This window comes from Bufo gargarizans, chromosome 1 (genome assembly GCF_014858855.1).
Source record: "Bufo gargarizans isolate SCDJY-AF-19 chromosome 1, ASM1485885v1, whole genome shotgun sequence".
NCBI classification, from domain to species: Eukaryota; Metazoa; Chordata; class Amphibia; order Anura; family Bufonidae; genus Bufo; species Bufo gargarizans.
In genome coordinates this window covers 548,999,331-549,023,008 of record NC_058080.1, presented here as the reverse complement: position 1 = coordinate 549,023,008, position 23,678 = coordinate 548,999,331, and the positions used below count along the sequence as shown (strand labels likewise).

Genomic DNA, 23,678 nt, shown 5'->3' with positions numbered 1-23,678 from the left:
GGGTCACATGTGGGGTATTTATACTGCCCTGGCTTTTTAGGGGCCCTAAAGCGTGAGAAGAAGTCTGGAATATAAATGTCTAAAAATGTTTACGCATTTGGATTCCGTGAGGGGTATGGTGCGTCCATGTGAGATTTTATTTTTTGACACAAGTTAGTGGAATATGAGACTTTGTAAGAAAAAACAAAAACAAACAAAAAATTTCCGCTAACTTGTGCCAAAAAAAATGTCTGAATGGAGCCTTACCAGGGGGGGGTGATCAATGACAGGGGGGTGATCACCCATATAGACTCCCTGATCACCCCCCTGTCATTGATCACCCCCCCCTGTAAGGCTCCATTCAGACATCCGCATGATTTTTTACGGATCCATGGATACATGGATCGGATCCACAGAACGCATGCGGACGTCTGAATGGAGCCTTACAGGGGGGTTATCAATGACAGGGGGTGATCAGGGTAATCAGGGTGATCACCCCCCTGTAAGGCTCCATTCAGACGTCCGCATGATTTTTACGGATCCATGGATACATGGATCGGATCCGTAAAAATCATGCGGACGTCTAAATGGAGCCTTACAGGGGGGTGATCAATGACAGGGGGTGATCAGGGAGTGTATATGGGTGATCACCCGCCTGTCATTGATCACCCCCCTGTAAGGCTCCATTCAGACGTCCGTATGCTTTTTGCGGATCCGATCCATGTATCCGTGGATCCGTAAAAATCATACGGACGTCTGAACGGAGCCTGACAGGGGGGTGATCAATGACAGGGGGGTGATCAATGACAGGGGGGTGATCAATGACAGGGGGGTGATCAATGACAGGGGGGTGATCAATGACAGGGGGGTGATCAATGACAGGGGGGTGATCAATGACAGGGGGGTGATCAATGACAGGGGGGTGATCAATGACAGGGGGGTGATCAATGACAGGGGGGTGATCAATGACAGGGGGGTGATCAATGACAGGGGGGTGATCAATGACAGGGGGGTGATCAATGACAGGGGGGTGATCAATGACAGGGGGGTGATCAATGACAGGGGGGTGATCAATGACAGGGGGGTGATCAGGGAGTTTATATGGGGTGATCATGGGTGATCAGGGGTTTATAAGGGGTTAATAAGTGACGGGGGGGGGGGGGTGTAGTGTAGTGTAGTGTGGTGTTTGGTGGGACTGTACTGACCTACCTGAGTCCTCTGGTGGTCGATCCTAACAAAAGGGACCACCAGAGGACCAGGTAGGAGGTATATTAGACGCTGTTATGAAAACAGCGTCTAATATACCTGTTAGGGGTTAAAAAATTCGGATCTCTAGCCTGCCAGCGAGCGATCGCCGCTGGCAGGCTGGAGATCCACTCTCTTACCTTCCGTTCCTGTGAGCGCGCGCGTTCACAGGAAATCTCGCGTCTCGCGAGAAGACGCGTATATGCGTCCAGGAGGAGTAAAGCAACCACCTCCCGGACGCATATACGCGTACAGCGGTCGGGAGGTGGTTAAAGGGGTTGTCTGGGTTCAGGGTTGAACCTGAACATGCCCACATTTTCACCCAGGCAGCCCCACTAACATGAGCATCGGAGCATTTCATGCTTCTAGGCTGTCCCTTGCCCTGTCATGGATCGCGCAGGGCAAGGGCTTGTTGGTTTACCTCAGCACACTGCTGGCTAGGGCAACGCTAAAGCCCACTCATCAGTGCCGGTGACATCACTGGGCTCATTGCTGGGCGGAAGCCTCCTCCTGGCAGTCCCCATGGAGAGCCCGTTACGTCACTGGATCTCCTGAAAATGCCTTTGCCATGCACGATTCAGCGCAGGGTAAAGGAGAGCATCGGAGCATGAAATGCTCCGATGCTCATGTTAGTGGGGTTGCCTGGGTGAAATTGTGGGTATGACCAGGTTCAGTTCGAAACCCGGAAAACCCCTTTTAGGTACAGTCAGTTCCTCTCTGCTTGTGGCTCTATTGTGCACGTCATCATTATTTCTAATAATGCGCGAAGCAGGAGATTTGTACAGTTTTAGGGTACTTTCACACTAGCGGTTTTCTTTTCCGGCATAGAGTTCCGTCACAGGGCCTCTATACCGGAAAAGAACTGATCAGTTTTATCCCCATGCATTCTGAATGGAGAGTAATCCGTTCAGTTTGCATCAGGATGTCTTCAGTTCAGTCGTTTTGACTGATCAGGCAAAAGAGAAAACCGTAGCATGCTACGGTTTTCTCTCCGGCGAAAAAAACTGAAGACATGCCTGAACGCCGGATCCGGCATTTTTTCCCATAGGAATGTATTAGCGCCGGAGCCGGCATTCAGAATGCCGGATCCGTCGTTCCGGCATGCGCATGCGCAGATCGGTAAAAATGAGAAAAATGTACAAGACGGATCCGTCGGTCCGCATGACAAGCGGAGAGACGGATCCGTCCTTGCAATGCATTTGTGAGACGGATCCGCATCCGGATCCGTCTCACAAATGCTTTCAGTCAGCGGCGGATCCGGCGGCCAGTTCAGACGACGGAACTGCCCGCCGGATCACACTGCCGCAAGTGTGAAAGTAGCCTAAGAATGTATTCGCTCCGATGAGCCAGTTATTGCTTCGCGAAGTGTTACGATACTTCGCATAATAACTTCATTAATTAATTTGTACTGGAAAAAAACATTTCCGGAACTCTGGTTCAGTTCCAAGGTACCATTTGTACAGTATTAGAACGAAGTTTTATGCGAATCGACTTCGATTCGCATAAAATCGACTTTGCATCTGAAGTCAATTCACTCATCCTTAGTCCTCATGTGAGTCCAGTACAATAGCCCCGCTATCAGATAGGAACTGATTTTATCATAAATTACTGTGATGCAGTCAGTACAGGAGATGCGGCCGATACACTTTCAACCACCCTTAGAGGACACGTAGCCACATGAAATCTCTTGATTACTTGGGGCTGCCACTGGACTAGTGTGCTGTAACTGTGCAGGGGTGTGGTAGAATATATGGAAGTCTGGGAGGCGTATTGAATGCATTTTATAGTTTCTGTAACTATTCTACAGTTGTGACACAGCTAGGGTTCATCCTGCATTCCAGGCTGGATATCTTTGTGCAGTTTAGGGAAATTGCTTTTCCAGCCATCCGTTGTAATATAATCCCCTGTAAAATAACTATGTACACACACTGCGAGCCTGGGACGCTCTGCCATGGAAAATGTTTTCTTGGCCTCCGAGTAGAGCGTTATTTTAAGATCCGTGCTTTGGCTTGATCTTATTGCAATGCAGGAATGCTTCACTCTTCCTAGAATGACTCATCGCAAAAGTTAGCTATATTTAAATGGACTGTCATGACATGCGCCCTGTCCCAAAAATGGGTACTACGCAGTTCGTGGTTCATTTAGCTTTTTTCCCTGCGATGTAATGGAAAGCAGTTTGAGTTGAATAAACTGGCATTCTTCAATTATCTGTAATTATGCAAACACCCCTTTTCGAAAGTTGTTTAAAGATCCGGTTTATAAGGGATTACAATTTAGTTTTTGCCATTTTGCCTAGAAATGAAGTAAGTTGCAGAGCTCCATCTATCCTCTAGCGTGGGCCTCAATGATTGAGATCAATGGCAATCTTGGACTTTAAACCCCTCAGATGCCACGATCAATTGACCACAGCATCTGAGGCGGCTTTCCCTTGGAGCGCTGTGCTCCTAGGGCCTGAATGCCTCTTTGTGCTAAGATCAGATAAGCCATTTGTACTCTGTGGTAGCCTCAAGTGTTAGGAAGGCTTGAGGCTACTTCAGCAATACATTCCTATGCCACCTGTGGCAGGGCTCCATAAGAACATGGCGAATCTCCCATAGACTACAATGTTAAATCATTGCAGTCAGGGAGAAGTGATCAGAGGATCGAGTGTTCCTGTGCAGTCAATGCCATAGCGGAAAAATATAAAAGCATGCCATTTTATAGTCACCTTATTCCCCCAGAAAAATTAAATAAGTGATCAAAAAGTCATATGTACCTTAACCCCTTAGGGACACAGCCTTTTTACACCTTAGGACCAGGCCATTTTTTGCAAATCTGACCAGTGTCACTTTAAGTGCTCATAACTTTAAAACGCTTTGACTTATCCAGGCCGTTCTGAGATTGTTTTTTCGTCACATATTGTACTTCATGACACTGGTGAAATGAAGTCAAAAAAATATTTTTTTTTGCACCAAAAAATACCTAATTTAACAAATTTTTGGAAAAATTAGCAAATTTCAAAGTTTCAGTTTCTCTACTTCTGTAATACATAGTAATACCCCCAAAAATTGTGATGACTTTACATTCCCCATATGTCTACTTTATGTTTGAATTGTTTTGGGAATGATATTTTATTTTTTGGGGATGTTATAAGGCTTAGAAGTTTAGAAGCAAATCTTGAAATTTTTCAGCAATTTACAAAAACGACATTTTTAGGGACCAGTTCAGGTCTGAAGTCACTTTGCGAGGCTTACATAATAGAAACCACCCAAAAATGACCCCATCTAAGAAACTACACCCCTCAAGGTATTCAAAACTGATTTTACATACGTCGTTAACCCTTTAGGTGTTGCACAAGAGTTATTGGCAAATAGGGATGAAATTTGAAAATTTCATTTTTTTGCCTTATTTTCCATTTTAACCCATGTTTTCCACTAACAAAGCAAGGGTTAACAGCCAAACAAGACTGTATCTTTATTACCCTGACTCTGCCGTTTACAGAAATACCCAATATGTGGCCGTACACTACTGTACGGCCACACAGCGGGGCATAGAGTGAAAGGTGCGCCGTTTGGTTTTTGGAGGGCTGATTTTTATGGACCGGTTTATTTACACCGTGTCCTGTTTCAACCCCCCTGATGCACCCCTGGAGTAGAAACTCCCTAAAAGTGACCCCATTTTGGAAACTATGGGATAAGGTGGCATTTTTTGGGTGAGTATTTTTAGGGTAAATATAATTTTTGGTTGCTCTATATTACATTTTTGTGAGGTAAGGTTACCAAAAATTGAAATTCTGATATTTCATCTCCATTTGCCATTAACTGTTGAGGAACACCTAAAGGGTTAATAAAGCTTGTATAATCATTTTTGAATACCTTGAGGGGTGTAGTTTCTTAGATGGGGTCAATTTTAGGGAGTTTTTACTCTAGGGGGGCATCAGGGGGGCTTCAAAAGGGATATGGTGTCAATAAAAAAGGCCATCAAAATCGGCCTTCCAGAAACCATGTCGGTCCTTTCTTTTTGCAGCCTCCCTTTTACGGATACAGCAGTTTACGACCACAAATGTGGCGTTTCTGTAAACTGCAGTATCGGGGTAATAAATTTTAACTTTTGTTTGGTTGTTAACCCTTGTTTTGTTACCGGAAAAAACGGACTGAAATGGAAAAGTGCCAAAAATAGCGGTTTTGGCACCGTTTTTTTTTTTTTTTTTTTTTAACCGTGTTAATCTGGGTAGTTAGGTCATGGGATATTGTTATAGAGGAGATTCTTACGGACGCGGCAATATCTAATAAGTCTACTTTTTTTTTTACAATTATTTAGGTTTTTGACTATATTATCTTTGATACAACTTTTTTTTTTGGGTATCTCTAAAGTCTAAGTGTCATTTTTTTTATTTTCTTTTAGCCAATTATCTTATGTGGGGGCTCATTTTTTGCGGGATGAGCGGACGGTTTTATTGGCACTATTTTGGGGGCTATATGACTTTTTGATCGCTTGCTATTAAACTTTTTGTTATGTAAGGTGACAAAAAAAAAATTTTTTTGCACCTATTTTTTTTTTTTTTTTTTTTTTTACTGTGTTAATCTGGGGGGTTGGGTCATGGGGTATTTTTATAGAGGAGATTCTTACGGACGTGGCGATACCTAATAAGTCAACTTTTTTTTTTACAATTATTTAGGTTTTAGACTATATTATCCTTTTTGATACCCTAAAAAAATTTTTGTATCTCTAAAGTCTGAGTCATTTTCTATTTTTTTTTTTTATCTGATTATCTTATGTGGGGGCTCATTTTTTGCGGGATGAGATGACGGTTTTATTGGCACTAATTTGGGGGCTATATGACTTTTTGATCGCTTGCTATTAAACTTTTTATTATGTAAGGTGACAAAAAAAAACCTTTTTTTGCACCTTTATTTTTTTTTTCTGGACAGTGTTAATCTGGGGGGTTAGGTCATGGGGCATTTTTATAGAGGAGATTATTACAGACGCGGCAATACCTATGTCTACTTTTAATAAATTATTTTAGTTTTTTTGGGTGTCAAGTCTGAGAACCATTTTTTTTAATCCGATGTCAGTGCTAAATTGGGATATAAATTTAGTACTCCATGGAAGTGTGATACTCCCTGAAGCAACCGTCAATGCAGAGGCCCGGATGATCGGGGCATGTGTCGCACTGAGTAGTCGTGTCCTTCCGTATCCCCCTCCTGCGACACACTCTGCACTTTTTTTGGGTTCGTCCCTTCTTTCCAGTATGGGGGACCACACCTGGAAAGTGTTGGCCAGGGACGATCCGGGCGCCTACAGTTCCCGAGGTACTCCGGCCTGCTCTTTCCCGGTCCGAAAAGATCAGGGCCTTGAGGACTGCCTCATAGAACTGGAGGAATGTCCCTGTGCTGCCAGCGCTTCGGGATAGTACAAAAGAGTTGTACATGGCAACCTGTACCAAGTAGACCGCAACTTTTTTGTACCATGCCCGGGTTTTGCGCATGGCGTTATATGGCTTGAGGACTTGATCCGAGAGATCAACTCCTCCCATATACCGATTGTAGGCGACGATACAATCGGGCTTGAGGACCGTTGCCGCGGTACCTCGCACAGGGACAGGGGTGATGCCGTTACCATGAATTGTGGACAGCATAAGGACATCCCTCTTGTCCTTATACCTGACCAGCAACAGGTTTCCAGTGGTAAGGGCACGGGTCTCACCCCTGGGGATAGGTACCTGGAGGGGGTGGGCAGGGAGGCCGCGTTGATTTTTCCGCACGGTCCCACAAGCGGACGTGGATCTGGCGGCAAGGGACTGGAAAAAGGGGATACTGGTATAAAAGTTATCCACGTACAAGTGGTAACCCTTATCCAGCAGTGGGTGCATAAGGTCCCACACAAGTTTCCCGGTAACACCCAGAGTGGGGGGACATTCTGGGGGTTGAATCCGGGAATCTCGCCCCTCGTATACACGAAATTTGTAAGTGTACCCTGAGGTACTCTCTCAAATTTTGTATAGCTTCACGCCATACCTCGCCCGCTTGGAAGGCACATACTGGCGGAAAATGAGTCTCCCCTTGAACGCAATGAGAGACTCATCAACCACGACCTCCCTTCCAGGTACATAGGCCTCCATGAATTTGGCCCCAAAGTGATCGATGACCGGCCGTATCTTGTACAGACGGTCATGGGCAGGATCACCTCGGGGTGGACATGCTGCATTATCGGAATAATGCAGACATTTCCTGATGGCCTCAAACCGGGAGCGTGTCATAACTGTACTGTAAAGTGGGGTCTGATATAGGACGTCCCCACTCCAGTACAGCCTGGCACTGGGTTTCTTGACCAGGCCCATATGCAGCACGAGGCCCCAAAATGTCCTCATTTCGGCTGCACTGACCGGCGTCCAGCCACCGGGCCTGGCCAAAAAGGAGCCTGGGTGTTGAGCGACAAACTGTTGGGCGTACAGATTCGTCTGCTCCACCATCAGATTTACCAGTGGGTCACTGAAAAAATGACAAAAAAAGTCATATTCAGTGTAGCCCACTGTGGAAATCTGGATTCCTGATTTGGCCTACGAAATCAGGAATCACGGGCTCGTATCGCTCTGGGCTACACCAGACAAGTTCACCGGCAGGGTGCTCCGGTGGATTTAACTGGTGGGCCGGGAAACCAGTACGAGCCCCAGAGCTGCTCGTACTAGTGTGGGCCACAGGGTCCCTAACATGGCGGTCCCCTTGCTCCGCCTGGCGGCGTCTCCGCCGCCTTGGGGGCTCATCATCATCGCTAGATGATGAGGAGGATGCGGATGACAACAGGAATGTGGGGTCATCCTCATCCTCACTGGGACTCTCGGACTCGGAGGCAAGCTGGGCGTATGCCTCCTCGGCCGAGAACGTCCGGCGGGCCATAGGGGAGTGTGTGTCTGCGTGTATATGTGCGTGTGTGTAACTCTTTATTTGGTGTGCGTGTGTGAGGGGGCACGGGTGTTCACGAACTCACCCTAAAACTAACAGAAAAAAAAAAAAAAAAAACTAACTAAAAAAAAGGGCAAAAAAGTGAGGAAATTTTTTTTCTAAACTGCTGATCAACCGTCCGAAGTTGATCAGCGGTGGGGTGTGCGATGCGCTAACAGTGGCCGGACGCTAAGTGCCGGTCACAGTCAGCGAACTCAAAAAAAAAAAAAAGCACCCCAAAAAAGGTGGGGGGGGGGAGGGGGGCAAGTGGCAGCACCCCTGGGGGGTCTAGGGTCACACAGCTGTGCTGTGGACCCCAGACACCCTAACTGGGGTGATGCAATAAAAAGTCAAAAAAACTACCTTTCCCTTTTTTTTCCCTGCCTATCCCAAACTTTCCCTAGCTGTCCCTATGTACCTGATGGGGTGCTGGGGGCAGAGATCGGGTCCTGGGGGGCACAGATCGGGGTGCAGGCAGCGGTGGCAGACACGTGCAGGCAGCTCCTCTCTCCTCCGGCGCTGGAACACAAAAGGAGGAGGAGAGGGGCGCCTGCCTCTTTTGAATCTGCCGCCGGACCGCCCCCTGACCAATCAGAAAGCGATCCTGAGTGGTGATGTCACCATCACCACTCAGGATCGCTGGATGGTGATTGGTGGAGTGAAATCACACCACCATCACCATCCTGTTCCGGGTTATCGGGTCTTCAGAGACCCGAATAACCCGGAAACGCAGAAAACCGCAGGTCTGAATTGACCTGCGGTTTTCTGCGATCGCATACATGGGGGGGTCACCGGACCCCCCGACGCATTTGCCCCAAGTGCCTGCTCAATGATTTGAGCAGGCACGGGGTTCCGATCGCCGCCGGCCGCGCGGCGGTGATTGAAAATGCACAGGGCGTACATGTATGCCCTGTGTCCTTAAGTACCAGGGCACAAGGGCGTACCTGTACGCCCTGTGTCCTTAAGGGGTTAAAGGGGTTTTCCAGGTTCAGAGCTCAACCAGGCAGCACGCCTGATGTTGGCATTGGAGCATCTTATGCTCCGATGCGCTCCCTTGCCCTGCGCTAGATCGCTCAGCCCACGGGCTCTTCTGTTTACAATAACACGCTGCCGGGCGGTGTGTTAGTTGACGTTACCGGCTCTGATGGGCGTGCATTAGCGCTGCCATAGCCATTTTACAGGCATTGGCAGCTCTAAAACCCGCCCATCAGTGCCGGTGACGTCACCGGGGTTCCTGGCAGCCCCATGGAGAGCCCAGTACGTCACCGGAACTCTGGAAAAATGCCTTTGCCCTGCGCGTTTTAGCGCAGGGCAAAGGGGACATCGGCCCATGAACTGCTCTGAAGTCAGGGGGGCTGACTGGGTGAAAATGGAGGTATGTCCGGGTTCAGCTCTTTACCCGGACAGCCCCTTTTATATATGGCTCTGTATACGGAAATATAAAGTTATGGCTGTCAGAAAATGGTGATGATGAAAGCAAAATTTTATATAAATAAATATATATATATATATATATATATATATATATATATATATATATATATATATATATATATATATATATATATATATATATATATATATATATATATATATATATATATATATCTCTATCTCTCCATCTCTCCTTTTTTAAATAGTAAAACAAAATAAAACCTATGCAGTTTTGGTATAGAATGGATGTCATTTTTGGTGCACAGTAAACATTGTAATATCAAAACCCCAAAAACCTTGGCAGATTATTATTATTTTTTTCCAGTTTTACCACGCAAATAGTTTTTTCCAGTACAAGCTATAGTAAAATAAAGTGCCATTAAAAAGTACAATTTGTCCTGTAAATAAGCCCTTATGTGGCTATATGAACAGAAAAAAAAATATGGTTTTTGGAAGGCAGTGGAGGAAAAATGGAAAATAGACTTTGGGCCTTGTCCTGAAAGGGTAAGGTCCAAGACCCCCACCAATCAATATTAAAATCTTGGAAAACCCCTTTAAACCTGGTTAGCGCTGAACTGGGCTTCAAATGCAATATTTAAAATGCCATTGCTGGTACATAACCTTAGTAGAGCAGTCTATATGGCTAACCTGATTCTGTGTACTTTGGGGGAAATTTATCAAACTGGAGTAAAGTAGAACTGGTTTAGTTGCCCATAGCAACAAATCAAGCTGTGAAAAGTGGAATCTGATTGGTTGCTATGGGCAACTAAGCCAGTTCTTCTTTATACCAGTTTGATTAATCTCCCTCTTTAGGGTACTTTCACACTGGCGTTTTGGCTTTTCGTTTGTGAGATCCGTTTTGGACCGCTTGTGAGAACCCTGAACGGATCAGTTTTGCCTTAATGCTTTCTGAATGGAAAAGGATCCGCTCAGAATGCATCAGTTTGCCTCCGATCAGTCTCCATTCCACTTTGGAGACTGACGCCAAAATGCTGCTTGCATTGCGTCTTGGTGTCCGTCTGATAAAACTGAGCCAATCCGTCCTGGCACACAATGTTAGTCGATGGGGACTGATCCATTTTCACTGACACAATCTGGCACAATAGAAAACTGATCTGTCCGCCATTGACTTTCAGTAGTGTTCAAGACGGATCCATCTTGGTTATGTTAAAGATAATAAAAACGGATCCGTTCTGAACGGATGCATACGTTTGTATTATCTGAACTGATCCATCCATGACAGATCCGCACAAAACGCGAGTGTAAAAGTAGCCTTATTCTTCGTCAGATTATAGAACATGTCCTCTTTGGCTGCATTTTGCAAGTGGCAGATCTGTTGAAGTGAGTGGGTCCGCACCGCGATGTGGGGGATGCACACAGCCAGCCGCCGTGTTTTTCACTTTCGTGTGAATGCATCCGAATACAGGACTAGCCAGGTATTTTGCTGCCATTGTTTTTATGGATGAGGGTGTACCCTCTCGGCTTGACCAAGCTTTCTGAGAGTGGTCTCCAATAGAGAAGTGGCTGCGTGTGGAGTGGTGATGATGACTGTTATCTGGTGTGAGTGGCTATGGTAATTACTACTTTGATTAATTTAATCTGGTATCAATTAGAATCTGATAGAAAGCTGGATTATGGAATATTTAGGATAATCATGCAGTTTGAGAAAAGTGTATTAAACTACTGAAGGGATGAGTACTTTCAGGAAAAAAAATCCATAATGAAATGTTAGCACACTTTGCTGGGTTATCAGACTTTGTGGTTGTACATGGCTGACTATGGGGTTGTCACTGTATTCACCTTTTTGTGTTTTCTTCTGAAAATATGACCCTTAGGCCGAATGCACGCGGCCGAGAGTGGTCCGTGGTATGCCGGGCTGGATTCCTGTTCAGAGCAGGAGCGCACGGCGTCATTGGTTGCTATGACGCCGTGCGCTTCATGCTGCCGCTGCACTACAGTAATACACTATACGAGTATATTACTGTAGTGCGGCGGCATAAAGCGCACTGCGTCATAGCAACCGATGACGCCGTGCGCTCCTGCTCTGAACAGGAATCCATCCCGGCATACCACGGACCGCTCTCGGCCGCGGAACACTGCCGTGTGCATTCGGCCTTATTCTGTTTTGATGGTAACGTCAAGCGCATGAAATGGTTAATGCTGCAATATTCAGACTACTGAAAAGGCTATCTTCACCCCCGCATTTTTTCCTCCGTTGTGTTGTGAGGCACCTATTTACCTGCTGTATGCCAAGAGTGCCATACATTCTTATAGCATAGGATCCTCTTGGTGACACATGCAGTTGTATGCCATGTCACAGGTCTGTATACAGTCTACAGAGCAAGAAGCGTAGTGTGAATGGCGCCTAATATAGATAAGCTTGTCTGTAATGTTTTTCCTTTTTTTTTTTTTCTGCTACCTTTACTTTATTATAGCTGAACAGAGCATGGAGAAGCTTTTGAGCAACTTAAAGCTGCTGGATCCAGATGAGCTGCGACAAGAGATATTAAAAGCAGGATTAAAGTGTGGGCCTATCACGTCAACCACTAGATGCATATTTGAGAAGAAACTAGCTCGTACTTTACTTGAACAGCAAGGCGTTGATGTGGATAACTTGAGCTCAAATCATGGGAGCGCTGTGTCTGATAATCCCCAAAATGCAGCTTGTCGTCTGAAGGCCAACTACTCTGAAGATAGGGACTTTGGATACGATGTAGGCTTAAACCCCCCTACTGAAGAGACCCTATCCAGAAGAGACTTTGCAGCCTGTGGGAGTTCAGAAGTTGCTCACTCGTCTACCAATTCCTATTCTAATGATCCCCCTTTGTACTATGCTGTGTGCCCTGTGTATGATGAAACACCGTCTAGGACTGGTAAGTTGCCTAGCTCAAAACTTTGGACTGCTAGCATTACTTAGGCCATTTTATTGCGGGTTATGCTCACCTTTTTCATTATTTCTATTTATAATTTTTTTTTATGCATCTAAAATTATGGGAAAAAAAGCAAAAGCAGCTTTGTAAAAGTATTTGTAGACCTACTGTATGTATCTCCATGGCTATAGACTACAAACAAACCCTGTTAGCAGGCAGTGGGCAGATCACACTACACAGGGTTTGTTTGTAACCATTATCAAACCACGTGGCCCCCACAAAAAGCTGAGCAAGGGCAAAGTGGCATGACATTTTTCCAACGCTACTTCATGCTGGTAAATGGCAAAGGGCACAGTTGGTGCACATCCACCGTCTCTCCAGCGGAAAAACCCTATAGAGACAGCCTCCATAGGACTGTACCAATAAATTGTGAAGGGTTGATTATTCATAACTAAGGTGGATATGGCAGACTTGAGATACTGATTTAGCTGTCCCTTATACAAGCTGGCATTCCAGAAAATGAAATCAATGTGGTGCTGCAGTAATACAGTTGGCAAATTATATGCCTAAGCTTGGAGCGATTTAACTTTCACAGGCTGGGTGCCTATCAGTCACTGTCTTTTGGTTGTAAAGAAAAAAAAAGTTTATCTTCATACATAGAGGGTAACCAGTCTGAAATGTTTCAAACCTTACATTTATTAAATTACAGGTAAAGGGGTTGTCTGGGTTCAGAGCTGAACCTGGACATACCCCCTTCACCCAGGCAGCCCCCCTGAGATAAGTATCGGAGCATACTTCAATGCTTTCCCTTGCCCTGCGCTGTATGGGTTGGCCTAGAGACTGCAGTGTGTTCTTTAACCTTTTGTTTTGAGGCATGTATTTTTTTTTTTTTTTTTTTTTATTGCGGATATTTACTGTAATGGGCCTGATGTATATTTGTCTGTGTTACGGGCGGAATACAGCCTCCTGGCATGTTCTGTAGAGCTCATCGGAGTCTGCTAAGACACAGCAGCTCGTGCAGTTACTTGGGAGCTGCCGATCACATGATCGCAAGGACCGGAGCAGGATGTAGCATTGAGCACTGTGTATATAGTGATGAGGAAGGTATTGATGGTTGAATGGAAAAAAAATATTCACAGATAACGGGCTTTGTAGTTTTGTAACAGCTGGACATCAGAATGTCTATTTACTTCGGAAATCAAAGTCCTTTTTCATGTCTGTTTTTTCCCTCTCCCTACCATTGTTATTTTGGGTTTTGTCTTTGCTGCGTTCACTGCAGTAAAAATATTTTACCTTTTGTGTGGTCTAGTGTGACTACAGCAATATCAAATTTATATAGTTGCTTTACTGCTAATGGTCACATGACGCAAGGTGATCTGGTGACTGCCGCAGCCTTTGATTGGCTTAAGGCGGCATCTAACTGGATGTTTTCAGCAAAGGAGTGTCGGCTGGGAGGAGAAGGAGCCAGAACCAGGTAAGTAATCTTCCCTTCATAGATCCAGCCTCCAGCCAACCCCTTTTTTTCCCCCTCTTTTATTGACCTGCAGTTGCAGGGCTGTGGGGGCATGTAGCTACAATCTGAGGTTTTCCGCATGAATATTTGTGGGTGTCAACAAAGACTACCTTTCCCCTCCCCCTGCTCTGTAAAGGGAGTGAATAAAATTGCTGTTTGACTGCTGGGATACCTGCTCCCTGCTGTGGCTACGTCGCTATGAAGCCAGTCATTAGCTGCAACATAGCAAGTTACCATGCCCTTGCACTGGCTATCAACACTGGTACCGAAACATGCATATACAGGAGGTGGTGGCACTTAGTAAAATCTCATTAATGGAGAACCCCTTTGAGGACACCAGCTGTGCAAGCAGAGGCAGAACCACACTAACCACCACTCCTTTCATTTGATGAACTGCTTATTACATCCCTTGCATATGCATTGGTTATGTTCAGGCACATGTTTGTCCTCCTCTCTGCCCTCCAGCTTCAACAGTCTTACACACAAGCAATACATCAGTGAGGAGGGAGGGAAGTCAGGATGTCGATTCTGCGCCAGATGCAGTAGGCAAGGGTACGCTTAACTAAACCTAGTCCGAACACAGTGCATGGAAGTTGTACAGACAGCATTCTACAGTTCACTGTAGTGTTTGAGTATGGTTTGCTTGCTGAAATAATAGACTTTCCTTTAAAGGGCTTCTGTCACCCCACTAAAGTGATTTTTTTTTTTTTTTGGGCTAGTGAAATTAGTTATATTGCGATATATGACAATATAATTGTGTTACTTACTTTGATCCAGCAGTTTCTGCAAAAAACAAAGTTTTAATATATGTAAATTCGGTCTCTACCAGCAAGTAGGGCGGCTACTTGCTGGTAGCTGCTGCAGAAATCCGCCCCCTCGTCGTGTTGATTGACAGGGCCACCCGGGATCTCCTCCTCCGGCCAGCCCTGTCGGCATTTCAAAAATCGCGCGCCTGTGTTGATTCGGCGCAGGCGCTCTGAGATGAGGAGGCTCGTCTCCTCAGAACTCCCTCAGTGCGCCTGCGCCGATGACATCACCGGAAAAAAAAAATCACTTTAGTGGGGTGACAGAAGCCCTTTAAGCTCTTGCTATTTGGGGCCAATGTACACCCATGTTTCTTGTTGCAGAAAATATCCACATTTACACTGATAAAAAGGAAGCTCTACAGATTGTCAAGATGCTGAAAGGTTCCCGGTTCAAATGGTTCCAGTCAAGAGAAGATGCAGAAAAGTTTGCTAGAGGCATAACTGACTACTGTCCATCACCCAGCAAATCATCCATGTCCTCGTCACCTGTGAAAGTTGCTTCTGCTGTTTTTAGAGGTTGGTCAGATAATAAGGTGTCATTTGATATAGACTTCCATAATTGTTAAAAGGAATGTGTCACCTATAATTTTTTGCTGCTAACTAAAACCAGATAGTAACACATACTGTATTTTTCGCTCTATAACACATACTGGACTATAAGACTCTCCCCAGGTTTAGACAACAGAAAAAATATTTTCTAGGTCCTCTTTGAGGGGAATGTGGTTAATTGATGTTTTACTGAAGTGTTAAGGTCAGTAACTGTAGCGTGTAGCATGGAGGGGAATAGTTTTGGTCAGCTTCTGCTACCCTTAGGGTGGGTTCACATCACATTATATGCCTCAGTTTGACGTATATGTTAGGAAATAAACACAGCACACAACATTCTTGCATCCTGCAGACTCTCGTAAAAAGTGTATTTCATTTTCTTTTTTTTCTTTCCAGTGGAACTCTTTGAACGAATGCCACTGTATGGCATCAGTCTGAGGCATCCGTTTAACGTATACGTTTAACTGATGGGAATAATGTTATGTGAACCCACCCTTACTGTGTCATCTGCTGACCAATGTATCAACCAGCAGTGCTGCATGTGATCACCTCATTAAATGTACCTAGTTCTGTTACACACATCTCTGCTACACCCTCTCTACGCATACCACAGTTCAGTTATTGAGGCTAATCCCAGCACAGGAATTGAAAGCGCCCGGGTGCTCACATTAGATGATGTTGTGTATGTGTGAGAGTTTACAACTGCGGCAGGGTGACATCCACACACTAATGCTCCATTCACATGTCCGTAGCGTGTTTTGCAGACCTGCAAGACATGGCAATGTGCGTTCCGCATTTTGTGGACCGCACATTGCCGGCACTAATAGAATATGCATATTCTTGTCCGCAATTGCAGACAAGAATAGGACATGTTCTATTTTTTTTTTTTTCAGGAACAGAAATGCGGACCCTGAAGTACAGGTCCGCATTTCCGGAGTGCGGCCCCATAGAAATGAATGGGTCCACAATTTTGCGGAACGAAATTGTGGACGTGTGAATGGGGCCTAAGAAGAATACAAGATGAGGGGATGAGCGGGGCTCATGAAGAATGGGTGTGGCTGGGCTTCATGAAGTACTGCCCTTTGGGCTCTTTTCCAAGCTCATTAACGTATATATAAAATTGTTTTTTGAGCGGCACAAATACATTTATAGTGTACATTCAGGTAAGGTTAGGAAGCCCTTTAGAAGACCTACAGCGCCATATGAGCAGCTCTACAGTATGTGCTCAATAGTGGTGACCAGATCCCTTTAAGCTTGTACTGAGTCTTCATTTCCTTTCAGTACAACTTTAGGACCTTCCTCCCTATGTGCTCTCCTGCAGCTGCTAATCACACAGATCGGTGTTGGCAGGGAGAGAGAGGTGTGTGCAGATGTGCCTCAATCTGATTGGGTAAAGCAATGTATGTGCGCTCTGCCAGTTCATTAAGGAGTCAGGGGGTCTGGCCATGGATCTCCCTGACTGCCGTTTTTCTTGCTAAAAAGGTCATCTTATAAAGTGAAGAATATAGTACCCTTTTTATTCAGTAAAATTGTGGAACCGATGCAGACCCATAAATTCGGTCATGTGAATGTACCCTTAACCGCATGTAGAGAGATTCTTTACAACCACCACTTGCGCTGTAGGCACAATAAACTTGAGGAGACCTCATTGACTCCAATGTAAGAGTTTCCTAGACATGATCTGTAAACTATCTAGAACAGGCATGCTCAACCTGCGGTCCTCCAGCTGTTGTAAAACTACTACTCCCACAATGCCCTGCTGTAGGCTGTTTGGGCAGGCTGGGAGTTGTAGTTTTGCAACAGCTGAAGGGCCGCAGGTTGAGCATGCCTGATCTAGAAGTCATTGTACAGGGAGGGAGTAAATAAGCTGTGACAGTCACCTATTAATGGTGGATCCAGTTGTATCTATATGTAGGTGATCGCTGTCATTGTAATCCTGCCTGGGATGATGCAATAGCCAGTGGTGGCTATTAAGTTTGCAGGAGTTTAGGGTTTTAAATACAGTGACATAAAAATAAAAAAAATCAGCAAAAATCCAAAAAAGAAAGTTTAACCTAAAAGCTTGATTTTTAACAATGGGTCATTATCCAGTGAAGCCTGCAGCTTCCAGAGTGGAGTTTGGCTTTGACCCTCAGTGTTTTTGTGGGTCAGGAATAAGAAATGTAGATACGGTTATCGCGGGGATACATAAGTGTTGGAATTTGAAATGAATAAGGATTAGTGTACTGTATTTTCATTGTGGTAGAAGGGTAGCCTTAAATGCCAAGTGGGATGGAAGGTATTTCTCAATTATTGTACAATATATTTTTAAATGTCTAGATGGGTTGTCTGCTCCGGATGTTGAAAGCCTGAACAAAGAGAAAGCAAACAGCTTCAAGAGCCCCAGGACACAAGATTTGACAGCAAAACTAAGGAAGGCTGTGGAAAAAGGGGATCTAGCCACATTTTCTGAACTTGTATGGAGCAATCCTCGTTACCTTATAGGGTCTGGTGACAACCCAACTGTTGTCCAGGTAAGTTTCATTATAAACAGTCATTGTCCCTGTCCTGTTTGAAAATGAGATTCTCTAGGAATGTAAACTTATATGCAGAAATATTTAAAACCTGATGCAGCACTTAAAGAGGTAGTCGCAAAAAAAAAAAACTTAGGTCATAGTAGCTCCCACTCTGGAGGACATAGGATGAGGAAAACCGTTCACAAAAATAATTGGCACAATCCTCACCAGGCACTGGTCTTTTTTTATGCTGATTGCAGACATTTAAACCCTCAGATGCTGTGGTCACAGAGGCCCAAACGGTTCCCCACTCTGAGATTGAGGAAGCTGTTTGTTGGTGGTGGCCTGGGTCCTGCTGGAGGCTATCATATCCATCACATTTACATTACTTTTTCCCCTCCCCTCCATGACGGCACCTTACTTGGAGATTATCCTCCTCCAGCCAGGCAGGCACAGGAAGGTTCAAAAGGGCCCATCTCCTCACTTATCTTCAGTGTCTTCCTGTCCCTGCCAGGCGGAGGATAGGAACTACCTTTTCCTCTCTGGTCGGGAGCTATCGCAGGATGGCGGGCGCATTGAGCCAGCCACGGGCTTACCTTGGGCAAGTCCGTTTTATGGAGTGCCTGCCGTGGTCCTTTTTCATTAAAACTCTCGCACGCCAGCGCGTAGTAGCAGGCTACGGCACCCGGACACTCGAAGAAGCACTTCCGGTTTCTAGGCCGTCCGCTGCCTGAGATTCTCGGCTCTGGCGGGTGACGTCATCCGGGGGCCTAATAGTGGTGGCCTGAGAGTTGCCGGCCTGGATGACGTCAGAGGTCCTGGGGAGACTTCTGGCCATACTTTTTTAAAAACTGGCTCCCTGGTCAAGTCGGATGTCGGCCTCTGACCAGAGAAGTAACCAGCATTTCTGCGGCCTCAACCATCCACACATATGGATCCGGAGGAAGCTATGGACCAACCTGTAGCAGTGAGTGACATCCAGGTTGCAAGTATGGAATGCTGCTTGCACATGCTGTTAATAGGCCTTTCTCATCTTTTACCCTTTTTGTATGGAAGAGTGACAAAGACATTTTTGTGAAACCTAAAATAGGGCAAAAATGTAAAATTCTTAGATGTCGCGTATGTTCTGTTAAACTCCCCGATAATCATGCTAAAAAACTTTGTGAAAAATGCATTGATAACCTTGTCAGGGAAGAAGTCCCGTCTTTTAGGAACTGCAGGGTCTGATTAAACAAGAAATAAAATCCGCTTTTTCAGATTTTCCTGCAGCCGCTAGTGTACCATTAACATAAAAACAGGGGTCCAGGAAAAAATTGCCCTTAAAAACCTCTACATCTTCTTCCGATGTTTCTTCAGATAGCGATGAGAGTAGTAGTAATTCTGACTCTGATGGCGATTTTAAAAATTACTTCTTTTCATCTGACGATCTAAACGATCTATTGAAAGCGGTCAGGAATCCATGGAAATTAAAGAAGAAAAAATACATAGATCTGCCCAGGATAGAATGTTTTCAGTATTAGAAACCAAGAAAAAAAGGGGTATTTCTGGTACTCAGAAAAAATAAAAGGAGAGGACCAATGTAATTCTAATTGTTCCCAACTGGCTGAGGAGATCTTAGTTTCCTCTCCTGGCAAAAATGTCCACGGAGGAACTATGGATTCTACCCTGGTCAGAAGACCTCCTAAGTCAGGGGCCAGTTCTTCGCCCAAAGACGCAAAGTCTGCACCTCTCGGCTTGAATCCTGAAAGGGCAGTCATAAAATCTAAGGGTCTATCTGACAGAGTAATCGATACCATGCTAGCCAGCAAAAAAGAAGTCGCAAATAGAATTTACCGTAAAATCTGGAACAGATATGTTTCCTGGTGCTCAGAAAACCCTAACTCAGCGGGGAGTATTTTGTCTATTCTAGACTTTCTCCAAGAAGGCTTTAATAAGAGTTTAAAACCTAGCACTCTTGGAGTACAAATTTCAGCATTAAAGGGGTTGTCCAGGTTCAGAGCTGAACCTGGACAGCCCTCCATTTTCACCCAGGCAGCCCCCCTGACATGAGCATCGGAGCAGTTCATGCTCCGATGCTCTCCTTTGCCATGCGCTAAATTGCACAGGGCAAAGGCATTTTTCTGAGTTCCGGTGACGTACCGGGGCTCTCTATGGGGCTGACAGGAACCCCGGTGACGTCACCGGCACTGATGGGCGGGATTTGGCTCTGCCCTAGCCAGGAAAACGGCTAGGGCAGAGCTAAAGCCCGCCCCTCAGAGCCGGTGACGTCACCGAACACACCGCTGGGCGGAGGTTACCGCCCGGCAGTGTGTTATTGAAAACAAGAGCCCGTGCCCTGCGCAATCTAGCGCAGGGCACTGGAGCGCATCGGAGCATGAGATGTTCCGATGCTAGGCTCAGGGGGGCTGCCGGGGTGAAAATAAGGGTATAGCTCTGAACCCGGACAACCCCTTTAAGCGCCTGTTTAGACGAAGAAATAGCATCTAACCCATGGATCATTCGCTTTATGAAGGGAACCGACAGGCTCAGACTCCGGAGTAGACCTTTGAACCCTTGGAATCAGCAAATATCAGATATCTGACCCTTAAAACAGTATTCCTGGTTGCCATTACTTCTGCACGTAGGGTTAATGAGATACAGGCCTTTCGGTTAAAAAACCCTTCATGATTATCAGGGATGACGGAATAGTCCTGAGATTTGACCATTCCTTTCTTCCTAAGGTGGTCTCGGAGTTCCATAGGATGGAGGAGGTGGTTCTTCCCTCCATTCTGTGAAAAAAACACACACTTTGCATGTCAGAAGGTGTGTTCTGAAGTATATATCGGAAACTAAAGATTGGAGAAAATCTAATAACCTCTTTATCCAATTCTTAGGTGGTAGGAAAGGATTAAAAGCGTCCAAACCTTCTATTGCACGCTGGCTAAAATCGGCTATCTCAGAAGCCTAGATGGCAATAGGAGAACGACCCCCAGTAAATATCAAGGCTCATTCTACAAGGGCAGTATCGACTTCATGTGCAGAAGAAGCATCCGCTTCCTTGGATCAAATCTGTAGGGCAGCAACGTGGTCGAGTCCCCATACATTTGTAAAACACTATAGGATAAATATTGATTCTAAAAGAGACCTATCCTACGGTAGGAAAGTTTTACAAGCAGTTGTCCCTCCCTAATTCATTAATCTGTTAGCTTTCCAAGTAAGGTGCCATCATGGAGGGGAAAAGTTGAATTAGTCTTACCGGTAATTCCTTTTTCGCGAATCCTCCGTGACGGCACCGCTTATATTAGCGCTTATATATGTATGTGATTTAATATGTATAACAGAGAATAGTTAAGTAACTTGTGAAGGTTTACAATTGTGTAAGTTTAGGGCCTGTCAAGTCCAGAAGACACTGAAGGTAAGTGAGGAGGCAGGCCCTTTTGAACCTTCCTGTCCCTGCCTGGCTGGAGGAGGAGGATAATCTCCACGTAAGGTGCCGTCATGGAGGATTCGCGAAAAAGGAATTACTGTTTTGGGCCTTACTTTCTTCCTTTTCTCATTGTCGCCTTCCATGAGCTATAACCTTTTTTATTTTTCAGTCTATGTAGCTGTATGAGGGCTTGTTTTTTTTTTTTTTGTGGACGAGTTGTAGTGTTTAATGGTGTTTGTTTTAGGGTACACATAACTTTCTGATTAACTTTTATTAACTCCGTTTTTACATTATAAATTTTACGGCGTTCATTTTTCGGTATAAAATATCTATTCTATGGTTCAGCATGATTACAGCTATACCAAATTATTTTTTAATTTTTTTGACTACTTTTGTGCAATTTTTTTTTTTTTTTTTATTCCTTTAAAAAAAAAAAATTCACAATATCCATAACTTTATTTTTCTGTCTATGGAGTTGTGTGGGGGCTTGGTTTATTTTTGATCACGACTAAGAATGAATTAGCAATTCTGATTATATACACAGTGGATAAAAAAAATGTACACACCCCTGTTAAAATGTCAGGTTTCTGTGATGTAAAAAAAAAATTAGACTAAGATAAATTATTTCAGAACTTTTTCCACCATTTAATGTGACCTATAAACTGTACCACTCAATTGAAAAACCAACTTAAATCTTTTAGGTGGAGGGAAGAAAACAAAAAACAAAAATATTGTTGCAGTGTGCACACCCTTTTATAACTGGGGATGTAGCGGTGTTCAGAATTAAGCAATCACATTCAAAATCATGTTAAATAGGAGTCAGCATACACCTGACATCATTTAAAGTGCCTCTGATTAACCACAAATAAAGTTCAGCTGCTCTAGTTGGTCTTTCCTGAAATTTTCTTTCCATAGCAAAAGCTATGCTCCACAGAGAGCTTCCAAAGCATCAGAGGGATCTCATTGTTAAAAGGTATCAGTCAGGAGAAGGGTACAAAAGAGTTTCCAAGGCATTAGATATACCATGGAACACAGTGGAGACTGTCATCGAGTGGAGAAAATATGGCACAACAGTGACATTGCCAAGAACTGGACGTCCCTCCAAAATTGATGAAAAGACATCAAGAAAACTGGTTTGGAGGCTACTAAGAGGCCTACAGCAACATTAAAGGAGCTGCAGGAATATCTGGCAAGTACTGGCTGTGTGGTACATGTGACAACAATCTCCCGTATTCTTCATATGTCTTGGTTATGGGGTAGAGTGGCAAGACGAAAGTCTTTTTCTTGCGAAGAAAAACATCCAAGCCAGGCTACATTTTGCAAAAACACATCTGGAGTCTCCCAAAAGCATGTGGGAAAAGGTGTTATGGTCTGATGAAACCAAGGTTGAACTTTTTGGCCATAATTCCAAAAGATATGTTTGGCCGAAAGACAACACTGCACATCACCAAAAAGAACACCATACCCACAGTGAAGCATGGTGGTGGCAGCATCATGCTTTGGGGCTGTTGTTTTTCAGCTGGAACTGGGGCCTGAGTTAAGCTAGAGGGAATTATGAACAGTTCCAAATACCAGTCAATATGGGCTCACAAACCTTCAGGCTTCTGCTAGAAAACTGAACATGAAGAGGAACTTAATCTTTCAGCACTACAACGACCCAAAGCATACATCCAAATCAAGAAAGGAATGGCTTCACCAGAAGATGATTAAAGTTTTGGAATGACCCAGCCAGAGCCCAGACCTGAATCAGATTGAAAATCTGTGGGGTGATCCGAAGAGGGCTGTGCACAGGAGATGCACTCACAATCTGACAGATTTGGAGTGTTTTTGCAAAGAAGAGTCAAAATGTGCCATGCTGATAGACTCATAACTAAAAAGACTGCTGTAATAAACTAATACTTTGTTTAAGCACCTTTTGATTTTAAGGCCTCCTGCACATGACTGTATGGCTTTTTTAGTGTTTTTTGCGGTCCGTTTTTTCACGGATCGGTTTTTACGTTTTTTGTTTGTTTCCGGCGTAGTGGATTTGATTTAAATCACTAGTCTGTAAGGCTTGATTTTAAATCATAGTTTTCTACATAAAGACTAATTCTTGCTGGTATAACTTATAATATGCAGGTAGATGAAGATTTTTAGAATAACAACTTTTCATATTAGTTTGATTCTGTATTCATAGGTTTGTAGAAGTTAGGATTAAGGTATTTTTCTCAACTTTGTTCATGTTATAACATTTTTGCTGTGAAGAAGAGGCATGTGATCTCTGCTGAGTCAAATTCAGTTTTGAGAACTGCAAAAGTAAACCTTAACCAAGTAATGTAGCCTTAACCAAGTTACACCATTGAGGAATGGATAGAGGGCATCTAGCCATCTCAAGGCCACCGATTTGCAGGCCCCAACAAGGGTTTTGTGGAGCAATAGTTGTGTGGTATTGACCAGTGGTCATCCTCTTTAATACTAAGGAGAC

General features: G+C 44.5%; 1 protein-coding gene across 2 annotated transcripts in view; it reads left to right on the top strand.

Moving 5' to 3' along the window:
• ANKLE2 (ankyrin repeat and LEM domain containing 2) overlaps positions 1-23,678 on the top strand; it is an 88,598-nt gene that overhangs the window by 5,027 nt on the left and 59,893 nt on the right. For both annotated transcript variants that reach the window (XM_044275592.1, XM_044275591.1), the window contains exons 2-4: positions 12,014-12,451; positions 15,089-15,283; positions 17,633-17,826. In XM_044275592.1, coding sequence (XP_044131527.1) covers positions 12,025-12,451; positions 15,089-15,283; positions 17,633-17,826 — 816 coding nt within the window. In that variant the 5' untranslated portion in view covers positions 12,014-12,024. The remainder of the gene's footprint in view (positions 1-12,013; positions 12,452-15,088; positions 15,284-17,632; positions 17,827-23,678) is intronic.